We start from the raw sequence: 19,194 nt of genomic DNA on the forward strand, positions 1-19,194 counted from the left end.
TGAGTTTTTGGTGCTTTTACGCTGCCGGCTGGTGATTTCCTTTTGGGTCTGCTCACACTTGGGTGATAGCGCTTACCCTTTTGCGCGTAGGGATTGGTCAACTTTTATGCGTAAAAATCTTATTCACACCCGAATACTACCTCGCTTGAAATAATAACTCTTAATTTCTTTCACAAAAACTTTAAATTTCATTTCCTTTTTTATTTTATAATTTTGGCACAACCGTCTGCTTCAATGGCGTATATCAAATTGATTTCTTCATTCGTTTTTTGCTCGTTTTTAAGTACCTGTGGAACGTATGTTCCATCAGGACTGCCAACATTACGACGGCGCTGAATAGTGCTGCCGTATTGTTAGCGATGCCATTACACCACCTCTGCATGGTTGTAAGTCATGCAGAGTCCCTACGGCTTGTAGCGCGGTGGCTTTGCCGCTTAAACTCTGTAAGAGTTTTTGGGGGTGTGCGTCAAGCGGAGTGTTGAGCACCGGTTTAGGTTCAAAAATTGGGTAGGCACGGTGGCCAATGGTAGCTCTTGTACCACCTCTGTATGCTGAAAGTCATACAGAGCCCCAACAGCTTGTAGCGGCTTGGCTTTTGCTGTTTAAAACCACTCCGGAGGAGTGGTGATGCATCAAGCGGAATTGTTGAGCATGATTTGGAGTGCCAGCAATTAACTACTTTAGTAGGTTTTGTTCTGCGGCAGTTGAGAAGTGCATTAAAAAATGCATACCCAATGAAGAACGAACGAATTATTTTTAAGCACAAGTACGTGTGTTTATTCGCTGCACTTGGTTTTGGGCGGGAGTGCAATATACAAGTGCGTGTGTGTGTTCGCTGTTCTTTGTTTATGCGGGAAATGCATAAGTCGCTTAAACAGTCTTCATTCAATATTCAGTAACTCCCACCATTATTTTGTTTTTGTTAATTACCGAATATATCATTACCAACTTCCATCTCCGTAAGTCAGATAATGGGATAACACACGCGTTAAAATATCAGCTGATTCCTTTCTCCTACTTATTTGCTGGTATTTTCTCGCGCGAATAGTTCATGCATTTTATCAAAAGTTTAATAAATCTTTCTGTCGTGGAATTAATAAATTTTTATAAATAAAAGTGCTTCACGTCAGCTGATTCGAAAGTAATTTTAACTACAAAAATAATAAGGGGCGTTCGAGGTTGAAAGTGTTACCGAGTAGCAGATAGCGAATTAATATATTAATGACGATATTCTGAGGGTCAATTCCCGTTCTGCGTTATCGTAAAGTGAAGTGAAAAGTATAAAATTAACACCGAAATAAATGCGGTAAAGGTGTTATTTTTATCACTCAACGATAACGCAGAACGGGAATTGACCCTCTGAATACTCTTATAGTCTATTTTCAAACGACTTCAAAAAAGGAGGAGGTTATCAATTCATCGGAATGTTTCTTTTTTTATGTATGTTACCGGCTAACTTACGGCCACGTGAACTGTTTTTGATAGTTCTTTTTTTTTTTGTCAGAAAATTGGTACCTCAAGAGGGCTCTCAATCTAATTTGGTACAGTTCCGATCATTGGATCATGCAGAAACTAATGGTACTCTTAGTTTTTGTAAACAATACTCGTATAGTTTTTGACAACTTGAATCGAATTCGATTAATCTTTTGTGGGGAAGGGGATACCTGGGATGTGGCCCCATCCAAATTTGATTTAGTTTCGAGGATTGGATCACGAGCGAGTACCGTACTCGTAAATTTGTATGAGCATATAAGCGATATTCGATAATTGAAGTTGGTTGTGTTTTTTTATGTGTAAATATCTTAATATGGGTAAAACTAGTTTAGGAGCATTTCGGAACTAATTTTACTAATTCTGGATTATTTTGAGACTAGTTCCGAACTATTTTTGTCTAGTTTGCGATCATTTTGGGACTAATAAGGGGCCATTTCACGATTTGTTCGAGATCCTTTCGGGAGAAGTTCACAACTTTTCCAGAACCACTTCAGAATACTTCAGGACAATTTTGGACTAGTTCTGGATCAGGGTAGTTGAAGACTAGTCACGAAATCACCCTGAACTATTCCCGAAATGGCTCTGAAAAAATTGTTTACTGATGCCAAAAAATTAATAAAATGAAATGAAATTAATCTTTAATTTCTAGCGTAACCTATTTATGTATTTAACGGTACCAATTTCAGGAGTACCGGACTTCACGCCAGTTTTTAATTACTTCACAATATCTTAACTTTTTCTCTTTATTATAAGCTTTTGTTATTTTTCATCTGTGTGAAATCAAATCTTGCAATCAATTTTTACCCAACTTCCTTATGAGCTAGAGATCTGAAACTTCAAACTTAGCTCAGAGCCCGATGACAATCCAATATGAAAGAGCTATTAATCCGCTAAGTGGCGCAGGTGTCGTGCTATTTGAAAAATCCGTATTCAGTTACGATTTGTTTTATGTATAGAACACATAAATATTACTTAAATAGAAGGATTTTTCTTTTTTTATTAATCAATAAAAAAAGGCGTGTCCTTAGAAATTTCTTTTTTTTGTTTGTTTCAGATCTTTTCCAATTGCTCCTGCGTTGATGCCCCCGATTATACCACCACTCCCTTCTATACGAGTACCACTCCTAGTTTTCTTAGCAGCAATTTAAACGCTCAACAACAACTACAACAGCAAAAAGTGCAAGTTAGAAGTTCACACGCAACAACTGGAGCAACACTACCATCCATTACGACGATACCCGACTTCGCATTGCCGACAACACTACCCGAACCATCGAAAACCGCTAATAACATACTTTCGCGTGCTCACCGTTCTGTAGACGCACTTACGGAAATACTCACACCTGGAGTGTGCCTCAAAGGCTGTTCGGTGGCATTTTACAGTTTCACAATTGCCTCGATGATCGTAAATTGGTTTGGCTCTTCTGGCCGTATTGGTAATTTATTGGTTAATTATCGCTCCGTTTCGACACAAGATAAATCCTTCGCTCAGGGTCTTTCATTGATGATGATCAGCCTGTTGGCACTTATACCTGGTCCGATAATATTTGGACGTATAATTGATTCCACATGTCTGGTGTGGACGGAAACTTGTAATGGTAGAGGCAATTGTCAGCTGTATGAACAAACGAAATTCCGATACTACGTGAATATATTGGCGTTATGTAAGTCTAGTGGTTCTAAATAAATATTTAGTGACGTGAAATATGTAATCGTTTTGGCTGTTTTGTTGTTTACTTTAGCCCTCACTTTCATCGGCGTAGTCTTCGACATCCTGGTCTGGTACCATGGCAGACATCTTGATTTATATGGCGAGAAGGAGGCGCAACAAAATGAAGAAAGACGCCGAAAAGATAAACCAATCACTCCATTGTTGGCACATAAATCATAATTGGTTGAACCGAGTTATTGAGGATCATATCTACATATACATATGTAGGTATATGTAAATACAAAGGTTGTTTGTAATTTAGGAATTTTTAGAGCTATGTTAATAGCATTACTCTAATTCGTTGTAAATGTACATACAGCACGTATTCTGAATTTTATTTTTACTATTAATGTATGAACTGTAAATGTGTGAACTTGTAAATATTTTTTAACAGTACAAGGAAGCCTTATATGAATTTATATACACATGTGTATTACTTACTCGTTTCCTACATAAGAATGTATGTATGTATTTTTTATATACGTATCTACACTTAATTACAAGCTTGTAATAATCAAATTTAAATATATAGAGATTTTTTCCCACCCTGGCATCGAAATCGCTGTCAAGATCATCGTCCTTCTCCTCCGATGGGAGGTTCCCACAAATTGGAATCGCCAGCCGTGTACCATTTCTTGCATGTCCTATACTGCGGTTATGAAGCCATCCAGCAGAGTGTCCGGACATTCCAGGAACAAAAAGCAACGCACACCAAAGTAGGCGAAAGTAGACGGCTCCAAGCCATCGAGGTCATATTCTTTTTTATGATCGACCGGGAGCCGATTACGAATGCGACTAACCTCAATGCCCGAATGCTCCTCAAAATCTCTCATCTGTGCATACCGAATGTTGGGTCCTCATCGACCACTTGACAGCTGATACAAAAGGAATACCAATCGCACAATGGCCTGCCTTAACCCCCACACCAATAGCGACGTTTGAGGCTTTGCTAGCATAAAAAGCTCCTTTGACCGCCCTCAGTCCACCCGATCTCTTAGTTTTAGTCCAGCGCTCGCTGAGTTTGCATGAAGGCGTCCCCATAGGCGTCCCCAGCTGGTCCATACCCTGTGGTAAAGCTTCAAGTGTGCATTTCCTTGAAAAGTCATCAGCAGCGCTCTTACCCGTAATGTCACTGTAACTCGGTACCCAAATAAGCCTGATTAGGAAGTACTCCGACGTGGTTGGTAGAGGTCTGAAATTCCATTACCAATTTTGAGCGCCATACCAGACACTTCCAGCAACCCTGCTTGCAAATTTTGATACGTCCGTGAACTACTTTTTTTTGTCCTAAATTATTGTTTTACACCGCCAATGAACTACTTTTGGCGTAAGACCCCATTTCTTACCAATAGGGAGCTGTAGCAGTATAAGGCACCCGACGAGTTTACTGCCATTTCCTCAATATTATGGTTCCACCACCGCGTCCTGCCATAAATCAGACTTGAGTACTTAAGCCTGTCAGAGAGCAGCAGGCGGAGATCCCCATCGAGGGAAAAGCCACAGCAGGGACTTTATACTTCCTAGTAAACAAGGCCAGCTCCATCTAGCTGGGGTTGACTGCGGACCGCAGTTACCTAGTTACCAAGTTTAGATAACCTTAAGTCAGATCAAAAAGAGTATCTCAAAATCGTCCTCTAATCATAACTTACACGGGCCAATTTCTCCAGTTCCTTTTGAAGGTCGGTCGTTACAATGCCGATCCAGAGCAGCGTGGAGAGAACACCGGGTTGTGGGGCGCCTATTGACTAACGGTCCTCCGCCACTCCGCCACGACAGTTCCGCCGAGACGCAAGCTCTAAATTAGCCTTATTGGATTGGTTTCAATCCCGAGCTATAAAGAGGCAGGGCTATTCCAAGAAGACCTTATCTTTGGAAGTCGGAACAGCGTTGCCATTTCAAGGCAGACAAGGAGGAAGTGTGAAACACACTCTGTGTTTCCAAAGCAACAAAAGACAAGTAAAGGAAACATCGCAGATATGTTGGAGTGGTCATAAAAGACGTGGTTTCGTTTATTGTTGGAACAGCTTACTTAGCCCTTCATTGTCGTCACCCACCCGACCAAGAAACGTATGTTAGCGGATGTTACGAGTTTTACGATAGTTTCTCTTACCCGCACGCTCCGGCTCACCTAAGAGTCTCGTATTTCAAACGGAAGTTTGTATTTTTGCTTTTCTGTCCGTTGAATGTATCGAGAATGTATTCGTTTAATAATTTTTCTCTAACTTTTCTCGGACAAAATATTCGAAAAAGTAAATAGAAGGAGGCATTGCTTTAGTTAACATTTTGTTAGAAATTTTCTATCATTAAAAAGTAAAACGTTTTGTTTAATGTGCGTTCACGTAATACAATAATTGAAAATTGTAAGGAATCACAAAATAAATCAGAGTAAGTATTGAAACTCCTTTGCATGATAAATAACTTAAACTAATAAACTGACTATCCTTATCATACAAATAGCACAACTCACACAGTTGGATCAAACTTTTTAAGGAACCATATAAAACATCATAGTAAGTATAAATAAATAAATATATTTAACTAAGTAACTGACTATTTTTTTTTTTATAATACCTTGGTCACTCATGCGAGTGATTTTGGGTTGCACTTAATTGTTACTCGCATGCCATGGCGTATGAGTGACAAAGGGTGGTATTATCGCCTGCGAAGCGTAATATCATTGAGTGTTCGCGATGTAAAGAACTTATTATTTATCGCATCTATGTAGTTATAAAGTATCTATTTATTAAAGCTACTCAAGTTTCTTTTCTTAGAAAATGCTGCCTAAAAGAAAACGTCGCCAATACATTGCCGAATTTCGGCACTTTAAAAGAACTTCTGTTCAACATATTAATGGGACTGCAACAAGCACGACTCCTAAAGCAGCAGATATTAATTCAAATAGTGCTTGTAATGAAGCAGATCATACATATGACGTACCAATAGACTCTCCCAACTTTACTGCTCGTCTGGCACGGTGGTTTTTAACGAATAATGTTAGCCGACAGGGTGCGAACGATTTGCTTGCTCTACTGTCAGAGAAAATTTCTGATTTGCTACGTGATGTGCGCACGCTGAAATGTACACCACGGACGATTGTTAAAAGACTCGTACAACCAGGAGAGTACGTTCACTATGGAGTGAAAGACGCACTTACGGACTTTTTGCGCAATTTTCAATTTGACCGTTCAGACATTTCACTTAACATTAATATAGATGGTCTCCCTTTATTTAAAAGTTCCCGTAAGCAAGTTTGGCCCATTCTAATAAATGTGCTTGATACTAAGCCCGTTTTGGTTGCGGGGATTTATGCCGGCTGCTCTAAACCGCAGGATCCCAAAATTTTTTAAGAGAGTTCGTTCAAGAATTGCAAGAGTTATTAGCCAATGGAATGTCTTACGAGGAAAAATATTTTAGTGTAAAAATAAGATCGTTCATTTGTGATGCCCCAGCCCGCGCTTTTATTTTAGGAGTTAAGCATCACTCTGGTTACTTTTCTTGCAATAAATGCATTCAAAAAGGCGAGTCTTTTCAACGGCGTCTTATATTTAAAAACTCGGATGCCTTACCCCGCACCAACGAAAGTTTTAGAACCCGTTTACAACCAGAACATCATAATATTACAAGCGAATTGATTCTAGAAAAATTGCCGCTTGACATGGTTTTGCAATTCCCTTTTGATTATATGCATGTTGTGTGTCTGGGAGTAGTTAAAACGCTTTTGGTCGCTTTGACAAGAACAAGAGGTCACCCATTTTCACTAAGTAAAGAATCAATTAGTTTGGTTAGTTGTAAACTACATTCAATACGAAAATTTGTGCCAAAAGAATTTAACCGATTGCCTAGAGCCCTTGACGAGCTTGAAAGATATAAAGCTACTGAGTTTCGGTATTTTCTTCTATACACTGGACCAATACACTGAGAAAAAGGATTAGTTTCGACAACTAAAGATATTTAGTTCCCGAATTTTGACAATATTTGGGAACTGTTACCAAGGATTGGGAACTATTACCATCGATTAGTTATTATAACTAAATATATTAAAGCTTCTAATATTCATCTAGGTTGTAACAAATCGTTAATTTAGTTGAAGGGTTTGGTTAATACTAATAAATATTTCTTTGAAGCATATTTCTACAAATTCCATTCAACTTAACGTATGGTTAATAAAAGGATGTTATTAAGCTCTGCTAATGCAGATAAGCTTTCTTTCAACACGTGGTTTAGTCATAGTTACCAAATCTTAGTTGAGGCAACCACGATTTGGTTTGAGAGTGGAACATATTCATGCTTGTGAGCCACCCCTAAAGAATGCTGAGCGCTCTCTGAGCACATACGAAGAGCGCCAGCTGAGCAATGCACACAGTCCCACTTATTGAATCGTTTGAATGCGCTAGTATGCCGACCATTGCATTGTGCGTGGAAATCATTGCTCCGCTACCGCTGTTCGTATATGGGTGAAACACGCATGTGGTCCCAGAGCGCTCAGTAAGCTATGGCATGTCGATCGCTGCGCCATGTGTGCTATGACATGCCCATACTTGTTTGTCACAGTTTCAGTTTTGCTATCATCGCGGGTTGTTTCGGTGCGCGCATAGTTTAAAGTTTAATTAAAAATATAAAGTTCGATGCCAACCGGGGTTTTTCAGTGGATATATAATTCATGTGAATTATAATTTGAAAGTGTCTATTTAGCTAAGGAAAAAGCAAAGCAGTATACTTCCAGCAGATATTGACCTGGGTTTTCGCACGACTGCTCCTGTTTCATCGTTGTTTTTTAGGAAATTCTTACCACCATATACATATGTATTATTTACTTTAGTAACTAACTTATGTAAATATGTACGTATTTTTATGCTTAACATATGCAAATAAAAGAAGAAAGTAAACACAACAAACATCGAGTAAATTTTTATTTGTGTCAAACTGAAACTTTTTTCCCAATAATAAACGGTTAGCTGATTCAAGTCTACGGCAAGTTCACAAGATTAATTGAAAACTTGTATCAACCAAAGCATTGTTTATATTTGCTCAACAATGATTTTATTCAACTAACAATATTGTCCAATCAAGGTAGTCTTTTTGTAATTATTAACAAATATACATTTGTCCCAACTAGAAGTCTTAAGTAAATTGCAGACTTTCGTGAACTATATATTTATTTCGCCATATCCAACTATGCCACTTGATCACTATAACCAAATCTTGGTTATTATAACTAAACCTTTTTCTGGGTGTAGTTTTGAGAAGCATTTTAGACATTGAGAGGTACAATCATTTCTTGCATCTGAGCTTGGCGATGAGGCTTCTTCTTCACAATGAATATTGCAAAACGAAAAATGCACTTGCAAATAGTTTATTAAACAACTTTGTGAAGGACGTTTCCTCATTATACTCTGGGACGATGTTAACATATAATTTTCATTTTTTAACCCATCTCAGTAGCCAATCAAGGATTTTTGGCTCTCTTGAAACCATAAGTGCTTTTCCTTTTGAAAATTTCTTAGGACAACTCAAAAATATGGTAAAAAAAAGTGATAACGTATTAGAGCAGCTTTATAACCGCATAGTTGAGCGAAGTTTATTTGATGTTGTGCACAAAGAATGTAAACTAAATTCAGACGTTTCCCGAAAAAATATTGTCTATAAGGACTTTTACTTTAACTTGAAAGGTACTAATTCATTTTATTTTGTTATAGACCATTCCGTTTACAAAATATACAAAATTTTTGAAATAGTCAATAATACTTTATTTAGTAATTTAGTTACTGACTTAGATCCTTTTTTTTAGTTATCCTATAGACTCGACCTTGGTGGGTATTTTTTCTTCTAAAAGTTTTGAAATAGACTCTGAAATAATTAAACACCCAGTAGATAAAATATCTGGGAAAGTTTGTCATATTATTGACCAAATACATATTTATATGCCATTGATACATTATTAGGTTAAAATGGCACATCAATATACCGACCTTTTCAATATGGACGATGGAACAATTTACACACAAAGACCTGCACATAACAGCAACTTATATGACAACAACAATGAACAACAATTAACAGGTATTTATTGAATACTTTATAACAATTTCAAAAATTACAAAATAATCTTTATTAGAGATTCTTAAACTTTTGCATGACGTCTATGGAAAAGTTAGTGAATTAACAACAAAAGTCGATCGCCTCAATATGGAAATGATTTCTGTAAGGAACGAGGTTACTTCCATAAAAGCTAAAGTTTACGGAGAAATATCCATTGAGCGTGAAATAGTTCTTCGCTCTCCTTTCTCAACTTTAGAAGAAATTAATAACCTTGAAGAAAAACTTAAGAACGAAGAAGTATTTAAAAAATTTGTAAGGGTAGTTTTTATGTATTTTCCTAAAAGAATCGGCCCTATCGCGAATTTCACATGAACAAATATTCCCAAAAATTATAAAGTAAAACAAAAACAATTTTTCCCAATTTGTTTTTGTTTTGCATGTCAAATTATGGGAACGATTTATTCACATGGAATTGGCGATAGGGCTGAATGTTTCATTTCTCAATACAATTTACTACAAGCAGACACTTTATTTAATTTTGAATTTCCAATGATTACATTAATATATATTTGTTTTAATATACCTATATTTGTATTCAGGTTCATGAAATTTGCACCAATGGAGAGAAGTCGTACGATAAATTTATAAGAAGCTCGTGGCGGTCATTGTTTGAAGACACGTTAGCGCAGCAGTTTTCATGGCGTGGGACAGGGGAAAAAAATGCATAAGAGGGATGAATTTGGCCTTGGCAATTCGAAGTAAGTCGAACAGCTGTATCGAATAGTCATTTAATTTCTTTTAACATTTTATTCAGATGCGTTTACAAAAAAGTTTGCGTTGGAGGAGAGCGAATTTGACAAAGTAAGTCAAAAATTTTTTCAGTACGCACATGACCGAGTCTGCAAAATTTACAAGTACCAGGAAAAAAAACAAAGGATTCAAAATGATGTTCACAAATAATAAGTTTTAATAACATGTTCAAGTTATAATTTTTAAGTAATGAATATTTATTATTTTAATATTTAAATTGTTTGAAAACATGATAAAACTGAACACTCTATTAAATATAGAACAACTGTTAAAATTTTAAAAGCACTCTTCTTATATGGGAATCAACTGGAATGGAATAGCTCTAATTATCGTTTTCATTAATTTTTCGATAGAGAAACGGGTGGAAATATCTTTCGTTTTCGCTACTTTCTCGATAATCGAAAAGATCGAAAACATTGCCGTTTTCATTAATTTCTCGATAGAGAAACGGGTCGAAATATCTTCGGGTGGGCAGGCTCAACTAACGGTAAGAAACTTGATATTTCGATGGATTCGAACCAGAGATAGAGGAGTGTTAGTTGAGTTAGATTAAGTGGGCATGTGAAGAGGTGGTTGATGTCATGGGGGTAACCTACACATGCTGGACACTCATTGGAGATGTCGAGCCAGAGCTACTCGGGTGTCTTGTGGCAGTTGGAGCTCACGCTAGTCCACAGCTGGTGATTGGACAATGATGACTGCATTCATGCGACTGGAGTCTGTCTAGGTGGTAACAGCCTATCTGTAAGTGCTTGTCTGTACAGTCCCAATCCAGGACCGGCGAGCCAATTGCATTTTATATTGGCAACAACGTTTCTTTGTCTTTGCCCCTCCCCCCAAGTACTGCCGAATTGAGGTCCTTGCTGCGGCTTTGTACTTTGTTAGCAAATGCGGTTGTGTGCACCGCGAAAAAGAATTTTCCGGTTGTTCACCGTCGGAATTGTGGTGAAAATGGTTGGCGAGGATTTCGAAGGGGAGAGGATTAGACTCCTTGCAGTGAAGTAGCAAGAAAGTTTGGAGTGTTAACCGTATTTTATTTGGTATCATCAGCTGTTTCTCAAATTCTGGGCACGAAATGTGTTTCTTGCGTTCCCGTACTTCTGGGCATTGTACCATTTTAGAGAGCAAATTTTTCGATTACTCTCTAATAATCTGATCTGGTCCGGGTTGTACGGGAAGTAGGTCCTTTCCGTTGACCGTTATTTTCAGATTTCATTTTGTTAAAATCATAGATTTAAAACGGTCATAAAAATGGTTAAAAGTGATCGAAAGAAAAAAATCAAAATGACGATTTTTTTTTTTTGAAAAATAACCATCAAATTTAATAGGATTTTTCTTAAACGAAAAACATTAAAATAAAAAAAAATTATTTTGGTATGATCTAAAAAAATAAATCATGGTATTTAATGGTAATTTTCGTCCCGGGAAAGTTGAGTACACTTAATCTAGCCAGCCGTCATTAAATTCAAGTGTACGGGCAAATCCCGAAACATGTATCAGTAGAAAGCAGCTCAAAAGCCAGGGGCCTCCATGATGCAGTGTGAAAATATATTTGCTATCCTTCGCTAGCCGTTCTTCTTCTGTGGTTAAAAAATATGTCAGGTTTTGTTGTGTTTGCCATTTTTACACTTTATTTGACATATGGCCGACATTTATTATGCGTTTTTGTCTTTCTATTTTTGTTTCATTTTTGGTGTTTTTTCTTCAAAATCAGCTTTACTTCCCAAACAAATAAGGTGAAAATATGTGCAATGCAATCTAATTCATACGGATTTATACTTTTACAATACCTAAAGCAATTAATGACATTTTTAAGCTGATTAATAGTTTTTATTTCATTTTTATTTTAAAATGTAGTCAAAATGCAAACATAGTACATACATGATTTCAATTGTAGTTAAATCAAACATTTCAATATGAGCTTTAATGCATGGATTTTTAAATAGATTAATGAGTCGATTACGGATGACAACCGAACTTCAGTTGCGTTGCCAGTGGCTGAAATCGTATTACAGATGGCAACTGACGACTGAAAGCTGGCAAGTGAGTTACTATATTGGCAACTGCATTTTTGTGGTTGCCGCTGAAATTTTTTGATTGTGAAAATTTATTTATTTTTTTCAACTGTTTCCACGACTTATTTACACTCAAATGTTGGTTGCTGTTACCAAAAAAAATCGATTATCTTAAACTTTGTAGCACATAACTATTGTTGCTATTCTCAACTGAGGTTGCATTGCTATTCATAATCGACCCATAAAATTGCAAGTTTTCAATTGTTCTCAAAAAAATCAAATTTTGTTTCTTCTATAAATATGTACATATATTTATGTAGGTAAATACATTACTCATTTTGTGTCAGTGCTAAGCAGTACAATTGCTTGTCGTTTCTTTTGACTCTGTAATATTTGATAATGGAGAAGTTGTGCAGATTTGATAACTGAATCAAGCATTATAAGAAAACGTCCATAACTAATCATACAAAATATCAATGGATTTTGAATGGTAAAATACATATCACAACTTAAAAAGTGCAAATAAAATTAAAAGTTCGTTGGAATTCATAAAAAAAAAGTATATTATTCTTCAATTTCCGCCAAAAAATTTGATCAACCGATGTAGTAGTTAGCCGTTTAAGGTATAACTCGTCTCCGTCGATTAGATATCTGGCAAAATACCACTTAAAACCAATATACTGTAGACAACATATGTGTATGTAGGTTATAAATATTAATTAACAATCCATGCAGTTTTATGCCAATTCAACAGGCCCATCGATCAATCATCGATCGTCAAAACAATAAGCTTATTTTTTCTTTGAATTTTTTAATAAATAAACTCCTTTTTGTAAAGCTACGTAAGAAAGGAATATCTAGAAAACGTTTTAAGTAAAAAATCCTTTCAGCATTTATGTTTAAAGTTAGGTAACTTTGTGTCTATGCGTGTGTGTATGTGTCGCCGCTCGATCAGACCAACCCGATATCAGTCTGTATTTTGTAATAATTTTGCATTTCTACATCCGGCGGCCAGAAGTACTACATACATATATGAATGTTGCAATTATTGCTAAAATATGTTATTTTTGCAGTGACATTAGCGGATGAATGAAACGTAATGTTAATGTGTTTTATACGTATGTGGCTTAACATTCGATAAGTGTTCTGCATTCTTATTAGGTTGTTGCATCGTCATATTTGTTACTGAAGGGAACTGCGCTATAGTGTTTAAATTTTTATTTCATGTTTAAATATCTCGACCTTAAAATGCTATCGATTTTTATTATTTATATAATATATAAAAAACTCAATTCAAAATTTCATTACGCTTACTTTTAGCAGCAGTTATTTAAATGTTCATTTGCGTTAGTAATTCACTTACGGTTTTTGACTTTTTTTTTAATTTAACCGAAAAAATAAAATCTGTAATTGTATATAAGTTCTCATATTTAATTATAGCAATAATATAATTATGTATTAATATGTTCACTTTTCATATTTTTTCGTTCGTTTTATGTTATAATTAAGTGTGTATGTGTGTTTGTTTTAAATTTCTTTTTATTCATCATATTTTGCCCAGCTTCATTGTTATTTTCATTTTTGTCTGAAATGGCATTAATGATTTCCGTTTAACGAGTCTGACGCTGTTCATTTAGGCTCTTTTTTGTTTCTTGTTTAGAAGAAAGGTGATTCGACTAATTTAGCTGTGCTCAATTTATTCGATTACCTTCAACACCTTGCCGATAGCAATAGTTTTGTCTGCAAATATAAATATGTAAGTATAATTCAAAATATTTGCTTAGATTACTTCTAGTTAGAACACTTACTCTCATCTCGCAGCGTAAATCTACCCATTTGTGGGAATAGCTTAAACTGTTCAAGGCAAATCATTCCGGAACATTCAATACGCATAATTGCCACTTGATCTTGTTTTACAAATCTTGGACGTGTTTTTGATTTTTCTCCCGTCTTTTTGTCAACCAAACAAATTAATGCCTAAAAAAATTTGGACATTCCAGAGGTTGGATACAGAAGTAAATTAGATTTGCAAGCACTTCAACTTACTTTCACAGTAATCTCCTCAGCTGCGCAGTGAATATGCATGACCGCCGAGTAGCCAGCGCAAATAATAGATTTGTGCTCCAAAATAACCACTTGCGCGTCGAAAACTTTGCCGGTTTTAATAGGGTTGGTAGCATCACACAAAACGAAACCGGGGGAAACATCCTCTTCTTCAATTCCCTATAAAGAGTAAAATATTTTAATGAAATATTAAAGGGTTTTTGACAATATGCTGTAACCACAAGCATTATTGTACATACCTTCAGTTTGACTTTAATGTTTTCGCCAGGACCCACAGAGGTCACTTCATCATCATCGGAAAATAGTTGATCTACGGAAACTTGTGTCTATAAAGTAAGAATAAAAGTATTTTTATTTGCAAAGTAATAGTCACAACAACTTTCCGTACCCTATTTGGCATAACCAATAGGTTTTGTCCTTTTCGCGCTGTTCCTGACTCCACCTTTCCCATTACAACAGTACCCATATCCTTATATTTATCAACAATAGGCATTATGAATGGGCCTTCGGCGTTGCGATTGAGTGAAGGCAACTGATCAATGAATGGTATGAACGCCATCCCTCTGTACCAAGGGCATATAGCAGTTGGTACAGGATCACGCAAACCGGCGCCGCCCAAACCAGAGCAAGGCATAAAGGTTAAATCCTTTGAAGGGTTAAATCCCAATTTTTTGAGGTATGGTAAAATCTTGTCTCTACATTCGTTGTAACGTTCCTCATCCCAATTTACAGTCGGGTCGTCCATTTTATTAACCAAAACAACCAAATGTTTAACACCAGCAGTCTTAGCCAACATAGCATGTTCTCGCGTCTGCCCACCGCGATCGAAACCAGTTTCGAATTCACCTTTTCGTGCAGAGATGACCAACACTGCCAAATCGGCTTGTGCAGCGCCACCAATCATATTGGGTACGAAACTCTTGTGGCCAGGAGCATCCAAAATAGTAAAATGCTTGCGCTCTGTCTCAAAGAAGGCTCTGCCTACTTCAACAGTTTTACCCTTGTCACGTTCTTCCTGATTGGTGTCTAATGCCCACGAAAGGTACCAGCTTTCGCGTGATTTTTCTCTAGCCTCACGCTCATATTTCTCAAGTGTACGCTTATCGACCATACCTGTTAGATACATAATCTGACCACCTATTGTTGATTTACCAGCATCTGTAATACAATTATTATGTGAATTAAGATTGAAATTTCAGAACTGTATATGTAAACACTTGGGTTGGTCGTTTTTTTTACCAAATCGCGTGGTATTTCCGGATTCTACAGATAATTCTAAGCAAAAGTGTAGAAGAAAGCATGGGTCGGAAATTAGTTTCGAGCTTGCGCATTTTGGAATGAAAAAAACCTTTTCATGACATTAACATTTTTTCGCCTTTTCTTAAAACTTTGCATGTAAAATGATTTTAGTTTCTTACATTCGCTTAATTTGTTTATTTATCCAGAAGTATGTTTGCAAATATGTACAAATATTCACTCTTTCCATTTTTTTGTTTTTTTGTGAAAAAAAAAAAATTTCTTTTAAAAATGCGCGGGCTAGAATCTTATTTCCGACGTATAGTTTCTTCTTTTTTTCTCTTAGAATTATGTATAGAAACCGAAAATACTATCCGATTTGCCGAAAAACTTTCGTCCGAACTATTTGACCAACCCTAGTATATACATACGTACGTAACAGGGTTAAGGTAAGTGGCACACCTACCAACATGTCCAATGAAGACAACATTTACATGTTCTTTTTTACTACGCGATTCCTCAACTTTCGGTGTTTTCTTCTTAGAGACCTTGGGTGCAATATCATTTTCTGCGTCTTCAATACCATCGTCAGCTTCCTCGTCATCCGGAGTTATAATAGGATCATCCTCAATATCCCAACTATCAGCTGGGTCATTTTCTGTAGAAATAGAAATATTGTTCCACAAAAGTTATTAGAAAGGTTATATAAGTTGAATGCCATTACTTAAAAACATAAGTAGTTTTACTAAATAGGTAATGTTAAAATTGGCATAAAAAAACTCACTTTTTCTAATCAAACGTGGCATTTTGCTTGTGATTGAGGTACAAAAAAAAAAGCAAACATAAAAAATACAACTAAATTTTTCTCTATTTACACCTAACGAAATTAATGAGAAACTATGAATTTTCCTTAGGTCTAAGTTAATAGAAACTTTATTACAGTGACGAACCGCATGCAGCCATCGTCTGACTGACTACAATTGCCAGCAACTTCGAATCGCTAACTACTAGACAACCAGTCCTAACAGGTTAAAAGCGCTTGAAACTACCAATCGCAGAGTCGCGAATTTGGTAAGGAAAGGTACTGAAAAAATTGGGTGAATGAAGCTAAATTTTTTCCTTCAAACGTTTACGGTAAATAATAAAAGACATACATTCAACGCAAAATCTAAAGTTGCACATAATGAGGGAAATATCATACGTCCACTTAGTTACATTGTATGTACATGCTTACTGCCTTGTTCAAGAACACAAAAGTTAACACGTCGGAAATAAAGAAATTGGTTTTTTAGCAAACTTGTGTAGGAAAGAGGCAACGCCAACATTTAAGTGAAGCAAAATTTAAAAAATTGAGTATGTGAAAGAAAGACAAACTAGCATATGACTGTGAAGTTAAAAATAGATGGGGAAACTCTTGTTGTTGTTGTAGCGGCTACAACTCTGTCTGCACATGCTTAGCTTGCTAATAATGCAATGCACTATTATCGCTAAAAACTTTGTTGCAAAGTACAAAATACATAAGTTTAAAATATATCATTCGAGGTTATGTTTAAAATAAAATATGCCAATGCATGAGTTTAGTCATCAGTTCGCCTATTTGCCAAAGCAAATAAGAAAAACGAAGAAACGAGCTGGTTATAGTAAGAACTGCCTGCGACCGGTGTGTTCTTCTAGATAAGAAAAAATCTCTCTCGCCGGCGCACATGTGAAGCTTTGATCGCAATACTGCAGCTAACAGCTGGAGATAATCTGGTTTCGCATGTATATGCATACATAACATCGAGTATACCACATATGTTAAAATAAGTATGCATGTATGGATATACATATGTAAGTATGTATGGACAGTTTGGCTTAATTTTTAATAGCACAGTAAAAATAAATTACAATTGTGCAACCTACTATTCTACCCCCTTTAATTAAAAGTTTTGTATTTTATGTATGTGCACATGTATGTATGTAAATAGTTTATTCAAACAAAAAAATTAAACATTATTTTCGGGATTCCGATATAGTACTTTACCATTGTTGTCAGCAATTTCATCTGCGGTGTTAATATTTTCGATGGGCGCAACAGCCAAAGGTGTGGTAACAGGCGATGTTTGCATTGGAGAATCAGCTGGTGTTTCGGTGGCTGCTCCTGGCGGTACCGCTGGTAAGGCAGCAGCTGAGGCAGTGGCATTCAAAGCATTTATAGAGCCACCTGAGCCAGCAGAATCTGGGGTTGTGGCGGGAGTAGCACTGCCTGACGCTGGCAGCGATGCTGCATCCATAGGGACAACGTTTGGTGTGTTACTTCCTGGCGCTACTACAGTTGCCGCCGATACTGCCGCACTAGCAGCAACGCTACTGTAACCGTAACTGGGAACAAATTCAACAGCGTTTACATTGAGTGTTGAAAATTTAGTTGCCATCTCCGTATTATCTTGCGCCATCTTAGTATGTAATTTCCTGATTTTTGTTTTTAAAAGACTTTGCAATTGATGAACCCCCTTACAAAAATATGTTTTATGATGAGTACGTCAACCGTGCTGCTTTTTTGATAGCGACACAATTCCGCCTCCACCACGTTTATCTTCAAATTTCAAGCACTACCACTACGCGAAAGGCGGAGCCACATACGGTTTTTGTTTTTCTTTTGTTTCCCACTGAAGTATTTACGTCCTTAAATGTTTTTCTTGAACTCCAGTTGATATTTTCCAATGTTCCGAAATTTCTGTGCGTTCACTACTTGTACCTCGATAAATCACGTTTTTCTTTCTCACTTCTGCCAACCTAGCTCTTTCTTAACGATCTTTTCAATGACAAACTTCTCAAAAGTAGGGTTTAAAACAAAGTGAAGTGAAGTAAAACGTAATGATTATTGTGCCTGCGATTATTGTGGTTTATTCGCATTACAATTTAGGCATGCAAAATCACAAACCTCTGCGGTATCACGAAATCAGTTAAAATGGCCACGCATATATGGAAAATTTACCTGTTCAGTTGTTGCAAATTTTCTTGGAACGTTCGGTATATGGAACATACCTGCAAAGCCATAGGGTAATTCTTATATTTATTTAATTCTAAAAAAATTAAAATCATTTTCAAATACATACAGAACATTAAGCGTTATTTAACGGCTTTTACTCGTTTACTGGGCTTTTGTGGAATTCAGAATATCGAAAAGATACCTAGGATGAACTTTTTTACTATTCTTTACGTTACTGGCCGTCTTCACATGCTTGGAAATCTCAAGCGAGCTCAATGCAATGGTATACAGACGGCTCTAAAACTCCCGACGGTATTGGGGCAGGCGTTTACGGGCCAAGGCTAAAGCTTTCGGTATCCGTGGGCATATACCCAAGCATATTTCAAGCGGAAGTATATGCCATAAGTCTGTGTGCAGAGATTAACCTGCGTAGGAACTATCGTAATGAAAGTATTTTGATCATGAGTGACAGCCAGACAGCACTCAAGGCCCTCTTATCATTTGAGGTCAAATCCTCTCTGGTTCTTTAGTGTATTGATAAGCTCAACACCCTGGCGGAGTACAACGATATCCAATTAACTTGGGTGCCAGGTCTCGTAGGAGTTGTTGGCAATGAGGAAGCGGACCGACTAGCTAGGAAGGCAGCCGCCTCGTCGCCTATAGGGCCTGAGCCCTTCATAGCGATTGGACCTAGTACAATCAAGGAAGAGCTCAGAAAGGAGAGGAACACAGTAAGGAATCAGCACTGGCGTAACACGTTAGGCCTACGTCAGACTAAAAGCCTACTGGGAGGTTACAACCTTACAAGTTATAGAGCAATAATATTGACAGGCTTTCTGACGGCTCACTGTAGA

At 36.8% G+C, this 19,194-nt stretch overlaps 4 protein-coding genes across 7 annotated transcripts in view; 3 read left to right on the plus strand and 1 right to left on the minus strand.

Annotated features, from left to right (window-relative positions):
• LOC118740617 (solute carrier organic anion transporter family member 74D) overlaps positions 1 to 3,626 on the plus strand; it is an 833,870-nt gene extending 830,244 nt beyond the window's left edge. Inside the window, 2 exon segments of the mRNA XM_036472222.1 lie at positions 2,549 to 3,158; positions 3,237 to 3,626. Of these exon segments, the coding sequence (XP_036328115.1) occupies positions 2,549 to 3,158; positions 3,237 to 3,385 (759 nt within the window). The 3' untranslated portion in view covers positions 3,386 to 3,626.
• LOC118740609 (peptidyl-tRNA hydrolase ICT1, mitochondrial) overlaps positions 1 to 19,194 on the plus strand; it is a 51,360-nt gene that overhangs the window by 12,102 nt on the left and 20,064 nt on the right. The gene's annotated exons all lie outside the window — the stretch shown is intronic.
• LOC118740615 lies at positions 8,375 to 10,209 on the plus strand. The gene is made up of 4 exons (XM_036472220.1): positions 8,375 to 9,265; positions 9,321 to 9,556; positions 9,844 to 10,002; positions 10,059 to 10,209. Exons 1-3 carry the CDS (start codon positions 9,154 to 9,156, stop codon positions 9,970 to 9,972), a joined length of 477 nt encoding a protein of 158 aa, XP_036328113.1. The 5' UTR covers positions 8,375 to 9,153; the 3' UTR covers positions 9,973 to 10,002; positions 10,059 to 10,209.
• LOC118740602 (eukaryotic peptide chain release factor GTP-binding subunit ERF3A) lies at positions 11,875 to 18,361 on the minus strand. Of its 3 annotated transcripts, XM_036472203.1 has the most exons (9): positions 16,524 to 16,593; positions 16,310 to 16,453; positions 16,154 to 16,179; positions 15,836 to 16,027; positions 14,522 to 15,291; positions 14,373 to 14,459; positions 14,116 to 14,292; positions 13,878 to 14,046; positions 13,591 to 13,809 (listed from the first exon to the last, which is right to left on the minus strand). In XM_036472203.1, exons 2-9 carry the CDS (start codon positions 16,330 to 16,332, stop codon positions 13,766 to 13,768), a joined length of 1,488 nt encoding a protein of 495 aa, XP_036328096.1. In that variant the 5' UTR covers positions 16,333 to 16,453; positions 16,524 to 16,593; the 3' UTR covers positions 13,591 to 13,765. The 3 variants fall into 3 exon arrangements, with proteins under 3 accessions (XP_036328094.1, XP_036328096.1, XP_036328095.1); XM_036472201.1 differs by lacking the exons at positions 16,154 to 16,179; positions 16,310 to 16,453; positions 16,524 to 16,593 and adding an exon at positions 17,393 to 18,361 and having other exon boundaries at positions 11,875 to 13,809; XM_036472202.1 differs by lacking the exons at positions 16,154 to 16,179; positions 16,310 to 16,453; positions 16,524 to 16,593 and adding an exon at positions 16,604 to 16,709.

Source organism: Rhagoletis pomonella, unplaced genomic scaffold (genome assembly GCF_013731165.1).
Source record: "Rhagoletis pomonella isolate Grant_MI unplaced genomic scaffold, Rhpom_1.0 Rhpom_scaffold_00006, whole genome shotgun sequence".
In the NCBI taxonomy this organism is placed as follows: domain Eukaryota; kingdom Metazoa; phylum Arthropoda; class Insecta; order Diptera; family Tephritidae; genus Rhagoletis; species Rhagoletis pomonella.